The sequence below is a fragment of the Anser brachyrhynchus genome (assembly GCF_964034855.1).
Source record: "Anser brachyrhynchus genome assembly, chromosome: 2".
Lineage (NCBI taxonomy): Eukaryota > Metazoa > Chordata > Aves > Anseriformes > Anatidae > Anser > Anser brachyrhynchus.
In genome coordinates this window covers 133244282-133261746 of record NC_137695.1, presented here as the reverse complement: position 1 = coordinate 133261746, position 17465 = coordinate 133244282, and the positions used below count along the sequence as shown (strand labels likewise).

Genomic DNA, 17465 nt, shown 5'->3' with positions numbered 1-17465 from the left:
ACCCCCAAAACCCTTTACATGGGTCTGCTCTCCAGCTCCTCATCCCCCAGTCTGTACACGTATCCAGGATTACCCCACCCTGGTGCAGAATCTAGCACTTGCTCTTGTTAAATTTCATATAGTTGGTGATTGGCCAGCACTATAATTTGTCAAGATCTTTCTACAAGTCCTTTCTGCCCTCAAAGGATTCAACAGCTCCTCGAAATTTAGTATCATCTGCAAATTTACTTAGTATGAATTTGCATCCTGAAACCAGGCCATGTATCACAGTATCACAGTATCACAGATTTCTAGGTTGGAAGAGACCTCAAGATCATCGAGTCCAACCTTCGACCTAACACTAAGTACTCCACTAAACCATATCGCTAAGCTCTACATCTAAACGTCTTTTAAAGACCTCCAGGGATGGTGACTCCACCACCTCCCTGGGCAGCCCGTTCCAATGCTTAATAACCCTTTCGGTAAAGAAGTACTTCCTAACATCCAACCTAAAACTCCCCTGTCGCAACTTTCGCCCATTCCCTCTCGTCCTGTCACCAGGCACGTAGGAGAACAGACCAACCCCCACCTCTCTACAGCCTCCTTTAAGGTAACTGTAGAGAGCGATAAGGTCGCCCCTGAGCCTCCTCTTCTCCAGGCTGAACAAGCCCAGCTCCCTCAGCCGCTCCTTGTAAGACTTGTTCTCCAGACCCCTCACCAGCTTCGTCGCCCTTCTCTGGACTCGCTCGAGCACGTCCATGTCCTTCCTGTAGCGAGGGGCCCAAAACTGAACACAGTACTCAAGGTGCGGCCTCACCAGAGCCGAGTACAGGGGCACAATCACTTCCCTAGACCTGCTGGCCACACTGCTTCTTATGCAGGCCAGGATGCTGTTGGCCTTCTTGGCCACCTGGGCACACTGCTGGCTCATATTCAGCCGACTATCAACCAATACTCCCAGGTCCCTCTCGGCCAGGCAGCTTTCCAGCCACTCATCTCCCAGCCTGTAGCTCTGCTTGGGGTTGTTGCGCCCCAGGTGCAGGACCCGGCACTTGGCCTTGTTGAACTTCATACAGTTGACCTCAGCCCATCGCTCCAGCCTATCCAGATCCTCCTGCAGAGCCTTCCTGCCCTCGAGCAGATCGACACACGCACTTAGCTTGGTGTCATCTGCGAACTTACTGAGGGTGCACTGGACTCCCTCATCCAGATCATCGATAAAGATATTAAAGAGGGCCGGCCCCAGTACCGAGCCCTGGGGGACTCCACTAGTAACCGGCCTCCAACCAGATTTGACTCCATTCACCACAACTCTCTGGGCCCGGCCATCCAGCCAGTTTCTAACCCAGCAAAGCGTACGCCAGTCCAAGCCCCGAGCAGCCAGTTTCTTGAGGAGAATGTTGTGGGGAACGGTGTCAAAAGCCTTACTGAGGTCAAGGTAAACCACATCCACAGCCTTTCCCTCATCCACCAAGCGCGTCACTTGGTCATAGAAGGAGATCAGGTTCGTCAAGCAGGACCTGCCCTTCATAAACCCATGCTGACTGGGCCTGATCGCCTGCTTGCCCTGCAAGTGCCGCGTGATGACCCTCAAGATAATCTGCTCCATGAGCTTTCCTGGCACTGAGGTCAAACTGACAGGCCTATAGTTCCCCTGTATGAAAACATACAGGAAGAATGGCCCTAAAATGGAGCCTTGTGGAACCCCACTTGTGACTGGCCTTCATCCTGATGTAATCCCATTTATTGTGACCCTTTGAGCCAGACCCACCAGCCAATTGTTCACCCATCACGTTATGTATTTGTGTAGCTGTGTGCTGGACTGAGCTTATAAGTTGGAGAGCACTGAATTCTCTTCAGGGAGGTGTTTTGGCACTTCAATTATTTTTTATTTTATTTATTTATTTATAGGACTGATACAGTATTAAGAGTTTACTCCAGTGGTGGCTCAAAGCTCACCACTCACTCAAGCAGGCCTGGGCAGGCCTTTACAATACTACACTGACATTTCTTCATGGATGTTTTTATTCTAAATGTCACTGTAGCATCGCTTTACAAACTTACAGTGCAACACAGAGCATTTGATGTAGAAAAATGCAAACCTGTCCCCCCATACAGGGGGACAGATTTATCTAACTGTCAAAAAGCAGAAGGAAAATCACCTCCAGTGGGCAGTTAATGCAGCTGTTTGTTCCTGGGATGAGTCTTTTCTCATCTCTCACTATATATTATAAGAGAAGCCTAAGAAAGTTTAGACACTTGATTTTTGAATGGCTGCATATGAATAGTTAAGGGCTATTCTTGGCCATACTCACCAACCAGTAATTACAAATACCTTTTGCTGCAAAAAAACACACTGTACTTTTCTTCACACTTTAGAACCCAGTAGAGAGTGTTTATAGTAGGTGAACACCTACATGTTGATATTGACATATTGATATTTTGACAAACTGTGGAAATCCTTTAGAGAAATACACTTCATGGTTAGTGTGAACATTTGTATTAGATGAAAGCACAAACATGGTATCGTGCGACAAAACTGTGGCTTTTCCTATGTTTTTTGATTTGTCATTAACTAACTGTTATGTGGGGTTTCTTTCTTAATTAGTAGCAAAAGTAGAGTAATATCTATGTCAGTAGAAAAAATAGTTTCATAAGTATTTCAGTAAAAGGCAAATATATAAAAATTTTGATAGATAGCAGGAAAAAATAATCTTGCTAAGGCAGTAGATTGTTATGTGCCTGAAGGTGCAATCCCATTTTCTAAAGAAAACAGTCATAAAATCATAGAATCATAAAATATCTGGGCTGGAAGGGATCTGCAAGGATCATCAAGTCCAACTCCTGGGTCCCCAAAGGGCTACCCAAGATAAATAAATAAATAAAAACAGATCATGCGTTTGAGTGCATTGTCCAAATGCTTCTTGAACTCTGGCAGGGTCAATGCTGTGACCACTGCCCTGGGGAGCCTGTCCCAGTGCCCGACCACCCTCTGGGTGCAGAACCTTTCCCTAACCCCCAGCCTGACCCTCCCCTGTCCCAGCTCCATGCCGTTCCCTCGGGTCCTGTCGCTGTCCCCAGAGAGCAGAGCTCAGCGCCTGCCCCTCCGCTCCCCTCGTGAGGGAGCTGCAGGCCGCCATGAGGCCTCCCCTCGGCCTGCTCAGCTCTGGGCTGAGCAAACCAAGGGGCCTCAGATGCTCCTGATACGTCTTGCCTTCTAGACCCCTCACCATCTTCATTGCCTTCCTTTGGACACTCTCTAACAGTTTTATATCTTTCTTATATTGTGGCGCCCAAAACTGCACACAGTACTCAAACTCACAGTTTGTGAATACATCATGGGGTCCTGTTCAGCAGTGGTAAACCGGCTTTTATCTAATATGACTTGCTTGGATAGCTGTTGAACTCCTTCGAGAAGGCAAGACAAAGAAAACTACTTTAAAATGACATGTTTCCCACAAAAGGTGAGCTAAGGAAGAGTAGAAAAGAAGGAAGGATATAAATAATATTTGTCACTCATATTAAATATGACATGTCCCTTGCTGACATATGCCAAGAAAAATGAACTATGTTTATTTATTGATTTATTTTTGCTAGAAACTCACTTCAGGTTTTGCTTTGTTCTTTTGCTTCTTTATCCTTGCTGTGTCAATGTCAGCAGCAGCAAGCTTCTTCAGGGAAAACACAGAAGAATATTTATTGAAAGTTTGCAAGACAAATTAGCTTCTAATTTTTCCTCTATCTTCTCCCCTTATAGGATTTTGGATGATGCAGAACTAAGTCAATACAATGCTGGAAGTGCTGAGAAATTAATTGAAAGGGAAGTAAATAAATATTTTAATATTGTGTGTTGTTTAGACAGATAGGCTTCTTTCTTGTCCATCTAATCGGTGAGTGGATCATAGGAAAGACTTAGTGAGTACACATGGAAAATTATTGCAAGAACATTTAGGACTCCTTATTCAAGTACATTGAAATTCAGTTAATTACAATTAGGAGATAATGCATATCTGTCCAGGCAGCCAAAATGTTCTTCCGTAACTTTTGGGTATTGGTTTCTTTCTTAAATCTGCAGAACCTACAGTGATTAAAAGAGATCGGTCATGATAAGCACTGACATTCATGACAGTGAAAACCTTGACATTGAAGGCTAAAGGGATTTGGAAAGTCAGAAAATGAAAAGGGAAAATCCTCAGTACCAGAAGTAGAAATGAACAGTTGAAGTTTCAGGATCAATCTTAAGTGTTTTATAGCACTCTCTTGACCTCATTTTACTGTCAAAGAGAAGTCAGTAGTTGGCACTCACAAGAAATGTGGTTGTTCCCTGTTGAGTATAAAAATTGCAGTACTAAGGCATTTTATTTTGATGATGATATAACCTTTCAGCCTGCTCCAAGTGTCAGGGGAATCTCAGTCTTGTCTTACAAACAAGTCTAGGTTATTTTAATAATTTATATTTGCCTTATATTCAGCAGTTGAGTCTCTGTATGTCTCTGAAGTGAGTGTGACCAGGTATCTAATACATAGATGTGTGTGAAGCAGCAGACGCTGACATAAGAGACCTTGAAATAATCATATAGATAGTGGCAATTTATCCTCTCAGCCAGAGGGAGATGTTGGACATGTTACAGAAAACCTTGAAAGTGAATATTTATGATGTGCTTCACAAGACTCTGCCCTTTTATAGTGGAGAAAAAAAAAAAAGGAAAAAAAAAAGGAAAAAAGCAGTTTGGCTGAAGACTATCTGTTGTTGTATAACCAGCTGTGTTTCAGTGAATTCTTCCCTGGTAATGCTCACATGAATATACTGTTTCCAGAACTTCAGATTTTGTTGGATTTTCAGGAATGTTCTTATTATCTCTGCTCTTACTTACCTTCTCCTATTCTGGCAACAAAACACCAAAATGAAAAACGTACTTTGCATAAATCTGAAAGCATTCCACTGAAAGTCTAGAAACATTTATCTGAGACAGAAAGCACACACAAGGAAGTAATAATCTCAGTGGGGTTTTCTGAAATCAGTCAGCTTTGTAAGAAGTGAAAAAATCCTTATTAATCTGCTTCTTGGGGAGATTTTGGAAATGCCTCTATTATACCAGAAATTAACATACTTTAGCACAAACAGTGTAACAGTTGCATCTGTGCTTTAAGCTGCTATTTAATGTATTTATATATTTGTTTTTAGAATAGTAATCTAAATCCAGCTGTATGTGGCATCATCCACAAAATAAAGACTTTGAAGATTACTGGGAATCAAAAAATGTGTATGCATTCACAGAGAAGGAAGATCAGAAAAGGCACTGAAATAAAACAGTTATAGGAATTTATATATTTTAGCCTTCTAAAACATTTTTCACACTTAATTTCCAGTTCCTGAATAGTGATGAATAAATGCTTTGAATTACTACAAATTATTCATAGCACATGGTAAATGCATATATGAGTTTAAATATATGTTGCAATTTATAAATTGAATAAATACAATTTAAAATATATGCAAATTTTTCTAACTAGAATTTTTGTAGTCTGTATGATGACTTTTTTCAAAGGTGAAAATATAATGGGTGGTGCAGTGATTTGCAGAAGATGGAAGAATTGTCTTGTTTAAGTGCTATTCTGACGTGTGGATTCTGTCACTGACTATGCTATGTTTCTTTGTGATGATGGACATGCACTTTAACCAAGCTTTTCAGTGTTGCTCACCAAGGTGGCTTTTAGTTGCCTAAAGCAGGTGGCTAATGCCACTTCAGATGCCCAGCATAGCCTCTAGCTGCCACTCCAGAAGGGCATAAATATCCTCTAGATCTTGTGTCATATTCATCATATTTCCATGTCTGTTTTAGCTAAAGATCTTATACATGATGAAATATTAAATAAACCTAATCTTTCAGAAACATTTTTTTTATATGTGACTGAAGGTCCAGCTGTTCAGGACCAATCTGAACCATTGTCTCTTTCAAGATGGGCCATGTCAAAGCCATGTTTTGTTCACCGTGTTACTGAGCTTTGATGATTTGGACAAAACTAATTCTGCAACTTGACTGGCAAAAAGTAAGACCTTTGCAGCTTGTAGTTTTGGTACTGTTCCTTAACAGCCCTAAAGGTATGCGCTGAACTTATTTCTCAGTTTCCTTCTTTCTTCCTATTTTTCTCTACATCTTCTGAAAAGAATAAATATGTTTTTCTTGGAGAAATATCTATGACAATGGTCCACCCACATCCGATCAAAGAGAAGCTCCTTCTCCATAGTATGAACATAAAATATGCCGAAGAAATGTGTAGAAAAATGCATTTCTAAGCAGAAATGCTTTAAAAAATCAGTGGCTACACCTTAAAAGGCACACACCAAACTAGTGGGAATTTTCAACCTTCATCTTTTTGTTCCACAGCCCCCATATATACTATGGAAATGAAAACACGGCCCCCCACCCTTGTAGTAGTGCTTGAAGATTAGTAACTGCTTATGAAGTACTTGCATAGTACTATAATAATGAATACTCTAGAAAAACTAGGAGTAAACTGATAATGCTCTTTCTAGAGCAGTGTTTAATAAGTGAAGTATAAACAAGCTTCGGTATACACAGTGACTGATAGGGATTTGGCAAAACATCCTGGTATTCACTACTGATCACTGTTCATTTTATATACTGACTGTAGGAAAATACACCTGCCTGTTCAACTCATATCTGCATCACTGTCCATAGCATAAAGAGGGCTGATTTTTTTCTTTGTGCTACCATGCCATTCCCCTTTCCCTAGGTCTACTGCAGAGGTGACATTTCCCCACCTCACACAGTTGTCTCTGAAGACATGTAAATAATATGGAAATCCTTTGATGATAATCAGCAGAGAAATGAAAAGCATCTCCTATGTATTACTTGTTATGCCAATTTCCTAAAAACTATCCCCGGACCTTAATAATTTCTGAAGTACATATTAAACCAACATGTCCATGATTTGCCAGCATTCCTTTAAGCATCTGGTTAATCATCTTCATACACAAGACATCCAAACCCAAAGTATGCTCTCCTTTCTGAATGATTAAGCCGGGCTTCCCATAAGATTTCACTGTCAAGTAGGGCCATGACAATGAGTTAACAGCAAAGTGAAAGGAAAATACATATAATCTAGCCTCTCAGGTCATAGAATCTGCTGTGAAAAATAAGAAAAAAAGATGGGAAAAGGAAAGAGTGATGATGCCAAAAAGGTGAAAAGAAAAGGAAACACCAAGATGCAACTCAAAAGAAATATAGGTTATTTTGACGGGGTAAGTTTTATTATAGGATCAATAGTAGGGGCAGGGATCTTTGTGTCTCCCACAGGGGTGTTAAAGCATTCTCTGCTTAATGTCGGCGTTGCACTAGTGATCTGGACTGCTTCTGGACTGGTTTCTCTGATGGGCTCTCTCTGCTACGCAGAGCTGGGCACTGCTCTGCCGTTTTCCGGAGGGGAATACAGCCACATTAAAAGAGGCCTTGGATCCCTGCCTGCCTTCATGTTCATCTGGACGTCAGTGTTCACCAAGCCAGCATCAAACGCTGCTCGAGCCTTGCTGTTTGCTGAATATGCCACCCAGCCCTTCTACGGCATTTGCCCTGCACCAGAAGTGCTGAAGAAATGCTTGGCCTTGGCCGTCCTCTGGTCCCTGGGGATCCTGAATGGCCGCAGCGTCAAAATGGCTGCCTGGGTGCAGACGGTTTTCACCCTGTTGAAGATGATGGCGTTGTCCGTAATTGCTGTCAGTGGCATAGTTCTCCTCGTCGGCGGGAGAAAGGAGACCCTGGCCAGATTTGAGGACATGTTCAACTCAGAGATGCCCAATGTGTCACAGATCGCCGAAGCCTTTTTCCAAGGACTGTATGCATACGGTGGTTGGTGGTCCCTCAACTACATGGCAGGTATATAACTCTTCTTCTTTAGAATTTATTCTTCAGTAGCAATTTTTAACATTCCTCAGCTAGTATTAGAAGAACTTGTATCTCCTTCAAGGCAAGAGGGTCTGTAAAGATACACATTTCATGGTGCAAACTATCCACCAGTCCTGCGTTTGATGGGGCTGGTAAAAGGCATTGTTCTTCTGTATGGAAGTTCCTTTCCTCTTGTACAGTCTCCAGAATCAAATTGGCATTTAAAAATGCCTACAAGAGAAATTTAGGAGGTTTATTTAAAATCTCATATGTCAAAAGAGTTTTTCATGCTTTAAAAAAATAAATTTTGAGTTTCTTGGTGTCAGTGCATTTTTAGAAAATGATGCTCACATAGTGCCAATCTATTTGTGCACTAAGGACCAAATACAAAAAGGTGACTGATGATCAGCTAACATGTATTTAGACATCTATACCTTCTCTCAGATTGTCCAGTTGATTTGTACATGGACAAATTCATATGAAATTGTATTAGATTATAGCAATTTTAAGGGATATATAGGATAGCCCATCCATGATAATTCCTTGGGGAAATACAGTTTTGCACAGAAGGTGAAGAAGAATGTATGGAAAACAGTATAACTCCTTTCATATAACTTAGATTCAATTTTAAATGTTTAAAATCTTTTGGAATATTCATTTACTTATTCTCTTCAATATCTGATGATATGTAACAGTAATAAACAGAGCAGTTTTTCATGAAAGCTGGATAATGCTCAAGATATTAGTTATGCAATTCACAATGAGTTAGATGAATAGTGTGTTATAGTATCATCAGATTTACAGAATTAAGTTGTAAGCAAATGGATGGAGTGGTTATATCTTTAACCTTATTCATCCATTGACCTCTACCACATGTAAAACATTAAATAGACCCAATGTGTGAAACATAACACAAAGTTCAATGGTGAGAACAGTGTGAAAATTGGGTTAATGTTTAAAAAAATGACAGTTATTATTACAATCCAGCAATTCCTGCATCGAGAATATGCTGTAATAAAAAAGGTAATAAAAATCAGAAAATAGAATTTTGAAATCTTAACATTTTCTTAAAGGCAAGCATTTAGCCTTGTAAGCCCAATAAAAACCAAAATCTTTCATATAAGTCCTATTTTCTGAGCAGTTACCAGTAGTAATAAATACAATACACTAATAATAAATACAATACACTAGGCAGCACAGCTGTTTAGACAGATGCAACTATGCATTTGTCCTCTCCTAAACTGAATTTCCTGTTCTTCAGCAATAACTTTCATTCCTGTGAGCTTCTGCTAAAGAATCAGGTGCCAGCTGGATGGCAGAACTGTAACTAACAACAAAACAAGTGGAAAGATAAATTCAAAATGGCAATTTGGGTGATTGTCCCCTTCTGTGCTCAGAATTATCAAGTGCATTTCCTCCATTTTAAATAAATCCCAAATTAATCTCCAGTAGACTGTATCTGCATTTCCCTGTTGTTCTCAATCAGTCCCTCTGGTCTGTGCACTGCATCCTGGAATGAGGCAGGGTCAAAGCTGATGATCTGGGCAGGAGGCTGAGATAGTATTTGGGGGAGTAAAAATATTCTTCCTCCTATGCAGAGTTCATGTAAGTCGTACTCTAATTTGACTTTTCGCTTGGTGAGTTACCTGTTCATAAAGCTCAGGAAGTCTTTTGTAATGCTGAGGGAAGTAGGAACAGGAGAGGAAGGGAAAGGGTGAAGGAGTGAAAGAGAAGAAATAACCCTTTTTTTCCCCCAAGCCTCTTTGACCAAGGTGAGGATGAGTTATTAGGGTTCTGGAAATCAACGCCGTTTTTTCTGGGATTATCACAGTTAGGAATGTATGCCAGCACCTCAGTTGTTCAGATACCAAATTTGGAGTTTTTTCTTAAGTAGATAAGAGTAGTTTTAAGCTAAGATACCAGGCTTAGCACTAAACTATTTTTCTGCACCAGAGTGGCCATGGAAATGGTAATTACAGCAGAATCCAGCTGGAAATGGCCCTGTTTTAAAGCCACTGCATTACTGCTCTTCTGTCAATATCTTCAGTCTTTGCTGTTATATTTTCTGTATATCCCGATGTAAGAGCAAAGAAATGTTTTGGGTAGGAATAGGAAAATACACTCAAAAAATTTTGCATCAGGACTCATGAAATGATGAAAGAATAAATAACTGATTTTACCATATCACATTCAATCTTCTGATTTAAAAATATGGCTACTTGAAATTTTCGTAACAAATTGATATTCTGAAGTACAGTTATATATTTGTTTAACCAAATCAGACAAAATTTATCAGTCCATTTGTCATTTTTTATCATTCTGTCAAGACTCTATCACACCCTTTTTTTCCAAGATACTTGATAGCTTAAAAAAAAATTAAAAGGTTAAAAATATTTTATTTAGGCTTCTTTGATGATAAACTATTTCAAAAGCACTGCAGGAGCTCACAAGCAGTGTAGTTTAGGGTTTTTTAACCCTAAAATTTAGATTAAATTTAGATTAGGGTTGGAGCTCCAACCTAGAAATTGCTTGCTTTATTATTATTTTTTTTCTTTTTTTTTTATTTGTATTTTTTAGAAGAGATGAAAAACCCTAGCAGAAATATTCCCTTAACTGTGATGACTGCTGTTCCTGCAGTAATTGTGTTTTATTTACTGGTGAACATCTCATATCTGACTGTCCTCACACCGAAGGAAATTGTCTCCTCAGGTATGAGTTTGATATTTTTGTTAAAAAGGTGTCGTCCATTACCAGACCCATTTGATATCAATGTACTGGGTTACTTGTCTTCACCTAACTTCACAGTCAGGAAGGGAAGTGTGGGTTTCAGTCTAAGTTTTAATAGAGAATTCTTGTTTAATTTTACTGTAAGGCACAAGTTGGACTGAATTCAAACAGATGATATTAGGTGCTGAAAATATTTGCTTACACCTGCACTGGCTAAAAGGAAGTCAGAAGTACATTGAAACCTGGAAAATCAAGTGAAGATTGGGTGTCTGTTTAATATAGGTAGGGACTTTGTTTTCCCGTAGTTTTAATCCTCTCTCCTCCTTCCTTCCCTACCTCATGGTGTCTATGGCTGAAGTCCTTACTATTTGGGAGCTAGACAAGTCACCTGTCAAAGTAACCTGTTGTGATAAATAATATAGAACTGGCTATAGCCATTTGGGGTTGAAGAAGTGTTATTAATGGTAAGTATTCTAATTCCTTAGAAGACCCTACAAAAGTCCACCTTCTGTAAAGCTTCTCTCAGATGCTGTACCAGTAAACTATGCATAAAAAGGGCTGAGAGGAATTGTATTTCTCCTTGATTGTCCAAACAGCACCTTTTAAATCTCACCCTAATTAGACAGCTGTCAGACCTTACCTCCAGGAGTGACAAAGAACGTAAGTTGTTTTGATGTTCATTTTTTTAATTTTTTTTTGTGTGTGTGTGTGAAAGCAGCTCAATAACATAAATGGAAGCAGTGTAGCTGTCACTCAGCAACCCCATGTTGTCACTCAGCCCACGATCAGTCTATCTGCTGGGAGAGACGCGTACATTTGCAAATCCATTCTGGAATGAAAGCAGCAGCAAACACCAGAACCTCACCGAGCAGCAGCTGCCCTGCTGGCACGAGCAGTTCCTGATGTACCACAGGGGAGCTGTGCTAATTTACGTCAGCTGAGGAGATAACCTTAAAATTATATCTCTCATTTCAAGCTTTGCTATGTATTGCTGCAGTTCTTATTCATTCACTACATTTTTTTTTGTTTTATTTTGTTTTCCCCTGCTCTGATGACTTTTTATGCTGTGCGGATCACTGCAAGACCTATATTCCTCATGGCATTTTGTTAGAGGCCTGTACACACATTTGTGTTGGCAGTGTCCTCGTTACAATAGGTCATGTCACCACTGTGGTCGTGCAGGGGACTAATACCTTCATTTTCTTTCTCCAGACGACCCTGCCCATGCATGCACATTTGTGATTCGTGATGGTGAGACGCAGCTGTACCGCTTGCTGCCACTGGGAGTCAGTCCTTTGGGAGTGGGCCGCCACAGCTTCACCCAGCCTTCAGTGGTGGGCAGCAGTCCTCCTTGCTCTCACCCACCTCATCCCAATTTTTAGCTCCTGAGTAAAATACCCATAGAATTAGATTAGTCCCATCCGATTGTTGCAACTAATGCCAGGCATTTGTGATAAATAATACATATTTCATGCATTTTAAGTTTCCTTTCTGTTGAGTCTGTCGGTTATTCAGAGCATGGGACCTACACCACTACTGATGCTTTGTTTTCTTGCAGTTGCTGTGGCAGTAACTTGGGCTGATCGAGTGATTCCCTCTGTTGCCTGGATCATTCCTCTCTCTGTTGCTGTCTCAATATTTGGTGCCCTCAACAGCAGCATGTTCACATTAGGTCGATTAAGCTACGCTGGAAGTCAGGCGGGACATTTACCTGTTTTAATCTCCATGCTCAGTGTCCACACTTGTACACCAGCTCCAGCCATGATTTTTTCAACCACCATTGCATCCATTTTTATAATCCCCTCTGACCTTCTTATGTTAACAAATTACTTTGGATTTTCTGCCTGGCTTATGATTGGATTGACTTGTGCAAGCCTGATTGTACTTCGATACCGGGAACCTAATCTACATCGACCATACAAAGTAATTGGAAATAAGTTATAAAATATTCTTACAGCTTTTTAAAGTCATGGGTAGTGTGCAAAAGTTATGAACAAGTGCAAAACAAAAGCTGATAGTCACTACAAAAATACAAATTGTAATCTTGATGTTTAGAGCCTTATTCATGATCCAGAGCAAGTCTGCTTCACATTGAAGAGGGAAAAGGAAAAACCAGATGGTCCTTGTCCCAGAGATACACCTGAAAACAAGGAATGGATATATGCATAATGGGGAACAAGGAACAGGATACTGTGTGAGCATGTAGCAGTGACAGGAGCCATGTGGAATCCAGGCTGACAGTTCATGGTTGATAAGACCTTGGTCTACCCTCATCTTTCCTGACACAACCACAGTCATTACGGCTAGGTTTGATTTCATCTCAGTCTAGCTGTCAGAAAGCTGAGTTGGGGGCGTATGCTAATCATCAAGGCTACTTCTAGGCACCCAACCCTGAATTTATTGTAGGTGCCAGTAATATCTGAAATAGGTAAATGTCTTTCAGGTGCTGCCTATCTCTTCTCCATGACAAGAGAGGGACTCTGAACAAGTGTTGTAGACAATTTGAGGTCAGATATGTCAGATATGTCTCATCCTGGGTGAGATTTCAACAGCATGAGAAGTGGTATTATAGTGTTGCAAGGAATGCCTTATTCCTCCTAGGAATGATGCATGAAATCACAGTTGTTCAGTTTATTTCCTAAAACATTTTTTTTTCTTTCTCTTGCAGGTGTTTCTACCAGTTCCATTTATGATGGTGGCAATGTCATTCTTCTTAGTTTTAGCTCCTATAATTTGGTCTCCAAACCTGCAATATGTTTATGCTTTCTTGTTTATGCTGGGGAGTTTTATTGTTTATCTTCCCTTTGTACATTTTAAAATGCATTTTGCATTTCTGGATAAAATTACTTGCCACTTACAGCTACTGTTGGAAGTTTCTCCTGCTGATGGATCTGCAGAGAGCAAACATGAATAATGGCAAATGTTTAATCCCAGTGCAACTGACAGCCAGTAGAGGATTTTCTTTATCTGAGATTGTAGGTCACAAATTAGATGTTAGGCATGATACATAGGCATGCATGTGCTTGCATGTGTGTATATACATATACTTGCATATACATATATTGTACATACATACATACAAATGTATGTATATACATGTATATATATGTATATACATGTGAATATAAACATCTAGCTTCGTGACTTTGTGTGTATATATAATTGTGTGTGTATATACATGCATATATGTAGATATACATATTTAATAGGTGCAAAGAATCTCTTTAAAAAAAATAGTAAAACTGTAAAATGCTCCCTCTTGCTCCTGAAGGCAACCATTAAAGTTGCATATGTAGTTTAAATAACAGAAATAAAACTAAATTACAGCACCAATTCTTACCAATATTATCGCAAATAAATAAATGCATAGTTGTCAGCATCATTATATAATACATTTTTGGTCTCCAAAGTAAGTTGTCTGGATTATTTCTACTTAATAGTTTGTGTATTAGAACTTCTGTTTTTAAAGGCTTTATACTTCTGTTCATCTGCTAACTTTTTTTTGTCTGAATTTATTTTTAATAAAAAAGCTTTGAAGAACATTGTAAAATTGACTGAGACTTCTTTTTAATCCCAAGAAAACTCTATATGGTGTGCCTTGGCTATTTTAGACCAATACATACAAATGCAGGGTGAAATCATAGTAAGCATCAAATAAGGAATTAAACAAGAATCATTTATATTGTTTGTCACACCAATAAAATTCAAGATATCTAAATTACTTTACTAGATTGTTTAATTAAGCATTAATACCTTTTTTTTCCCTTTACTTCCTTTGCTGTGTTACTGAGAGATGAGAGTTTTTTTTCCTCCTCCCCTCCAATTTTATTTTTTATGAAAACAAGATAAAGTACTGACTTTTTAAATTTTTTTATTTTTATTTTTTAATGTTGAGAATTGGGCCACTTTAAGTCCACTGAGTATTTAGGCTTAAAATACCCATAACCAGTAGACAGGAAACATCACGTACTTAAGTGGTTAATCTATTAATACATGTTGTTGTTTTTATAATTATGATAGGATTACATGTTTAAAGTGGGTTTTCACATCTGTCTATGTAATCCTCACCAGTACAACCAGTAGATGGCTCCAGACCAACATCTCTCTTACACAGGTATATTCTGGTTCTCTGGATTTTGTATTAGTGAGAACAAAAGTTTTATAGTTGAATAGAATAGAAATTTTATAGTAGAACAGAAAAATCCTTGCTAGAAGATTTAATTCTATGATACATCAAAAATGTAGAGGTCAGAATGATAGATTAGAATTTTAGACAGAGCTACTCAGAGTATGGGGTACCCATCAGTAATGCTGGGATCCATTTGAAAGCTTAGGAGGATTTGACGTTACATAGGAAGAGGCCCCGAAATGAAGACAAGTACAAGAAGCATGTGGTTCTTCTTACAGTGGGTGATGTACCCAGAATGGCCGTCTGGGGTAAAAAATAGGCCCTTTAAAATGCTGTAGGAAGAGAAGCTTATGCAAGTGAGAAGTGAAGTGAATACAGCTGAGCTGGAGGCTGGATTCTGCCGAAAACAAGAGAGGAATCAGTTTAATTTCACATAATAGAGCCATCAGAAAAGCATTTAGCTTGCTATTTTAATTAAACACACACACACACACACACACACACCACCAACAACACAAGAATAGATATATTTTTACAGAGTATTTTAAGAACTGAATTTTAGTAAGTATGAACAAAAGGAAAGAATTTACTGTGACTAAAGCATCAACCAGGGATTTGTAGAGGAAGATTTGGTGCCTTGCAATGCCACTGATTTTCAACTGACCTTGATCAAGTTACCTATTTAAACCCATGTTTTAATATGTAAAAAAATTGGAAGTCATAAAGAAAAAACGTGGATAGTACAATAATATTTCATTGAGGACCACATGGCCTAAATTGAGGACTTGATTTTTCATAGTGATTAATATGTTCAAAGTGCATATAGTATCCTTGAATTAAGTCCCAAGAATAGTAAAAAAGGAAAGGACAAATCTGTGAAATGTTAAAATACAACTATAAGTTTTGAAATTTCACCAAATCAGGCTGCAAGGATTTATGATGGGGTGTAGAAAATAAGAAACACAGAATTGGTAACTTTTTTTTTTATTTTTATTTTTTTTCTCAATTTTCAGTTCAATAATTTCAATGTGATTTGGGAATTTTATGCTGAGAGAGAAGATCAAATCCTTCTGAGCAATATTAAAACACCTCAATCCAGCAACCCGTCTACAAGTGCTACCCCATTCACAATACTAGTTACATTCCTACAGCAAATGAGAGATTGGGTTCCTCAGGTCTTCTTCAACACAAACCACTCATTCCCTTATCTGAGTGAGATGGAGGTCTTCTGACAAATAACCCTCTCATTAAATGTTCCACTGTTTGGAAAAGGATGGAGCCAAGCTGAATTAACTTTATGAAAGCAACCTCTAATACGGTATTTCATATCTTTAGAATATGGATCACTTGATGTGCTCCTAACGCAGCCTTTCTTTTGCCTGAGTGGTTTGGAATGCTAAATCACAATGAAGCAAATACAGTATTCAATTTGTATGGATTTCTTAGTGTTGCTGGATCATTCCACATTTCCAAGCACTAAGCATAAAGGGACAGAATTCAAATTTATAACTCATATTAGCTCCTCCGGCCAAGAGCAATTCCATATTTTAACATTATAGGCTGTTTTCAGTGACACTAGTTGGTCTCAGCTGCTTTCCTGCTTGAACATATCTCAGAAAATACGATATAGAAGTGTGACTGTTTTAGTACTACACTATACCAGGCGTTTATTTAAATTTTTAATTTATTTTTTTTACCTTTGACTTCATAATTCTTTTAAGCTCATGCATACTTGCATGTTTCAGAAGTTCAACTTTACAGCAAATAAACTTAATATGTGGATATTTTATTTTTAATACTGCACTGGCCCAGTTTGGCATGTAATGACCCTAGCTGTTTTTCTAGGTTCCTAGTGCATTTGTATGAGTGTCTACATTACTTTTAATCCTGCAATTATTGCCATAAAAAGATAAACGAAAGACAATAATCAGTCTTATTTTAAAAATTACCTGTAGTTTTGTACCATGCTAAATATACATCCCCTGACTGCTTAAAATAATAAATTTTTTAAAAAAGCACTCTGAGGGAAAATCAACAGCTGTAGAGAAGAAATGAAAGGAAAAAACATCAACAATTTTTACTCCTCTTTTTATAGGTATTGTCAGCTGTGTTTCCAATAAAAAGATAATCATCTAATAGGAAAAAGTAGTACATTTTTGTTTGAACTCTTAATTTGATGTGGTGATTTTTAGTTGGAGCTCTGGTTTGTGCAGGAGAGGTTCTGTGAGGAGTTGGCTGTAGCTGTCAGGCATGGAGGGGCTCAGACCTCTGATCTTGGTTTTGATCTTTAGGTACACTGTGGTCATTGCAAAGGTTTCCCATATCTCAGCTTCCACATCTGCTAAAAAAAAAGATGATTGTGTTTAAACAACTTTCTGGCCTTACAGTCAATGAGGATTTCCTTGTCCCCCTCTCTTCCTGGCATGCAGTTGGGAATTATTCCTGTCATTGCTCTCTGTGACTTGTTCCAAGTTATGGGGACCCTGGCACATTTTAATGCATTCCCAGCAACTCTTGCTGGCTTTACTTGAAGGCATGAGACCTATAAGGGCTTCAGAAACTTGGAAGCTGTCTCTGTTCTGCTTTGGAACAGGAAATTAAACACTTTTAAATCAGCAGGTTTGTGTCCGACAGGTTTAAAGGCACCATTGAGGAGCCTGACCATTAATGTTGATTTTCAATAACTCTTGCAACACAGGGGAAATTCTGAGGGAGCAAAAGAA

General features: G+C 38.9%; 1 protein-coding gene across 1 annotated transcript; it reads left to right on the top strand.

The window, feature by feature from the left end:
• Positions 1–7007: 7007 nt before the first annotated feature.
• Positions 7008–14163, top strand: SLC7A13 (solute carrier family 7 member 13). The gene is made up of 4 exons (XM_080578474.1): positions 7008–7877; positions 10464–10595; positions 12172–12536; positions 13282–14163. Exons 1-4 carry the CDS (start codon positions 7154–7156, stop codon positions 13525–13527), a joined length of 1467 nt encoding a protein of 488 aa, XP_080434600.1. The 5' UTR covers positions 7008–7153; the 3' UTR covers positions 13528–14163.
• Positions 14164–17465: the final 3302 nt, after the last annotated feature.

What these genes read in the sequence shown, in the direction of transcription:
- SLC7A13 (XM_080578474.1), top strand. Translation starts at nt 7,154, where the DNA reads ATGGGAAAAGGAAAGAGTGATGATGCCAAAAAGGTGAAAAGAAAAGGA. An exon ending in GTCCCTCAACTACATGGCAG is followed by an intron (nt 7,878 to 10,463) that starts GTATATAACTCT and finishes TGTATTTTTTAG; the next exon opens with AAGAGATGAAAAACCCTAGC. An exon ending in ATCTACATCGACCATACAAA is followed by an intron (nt 12,537 to 13,281) that starts GTAATTGGAAAT and finishes TTTCTCTTGCAG; the next exon opens with GTGTTTCTACCAGTTCCATT.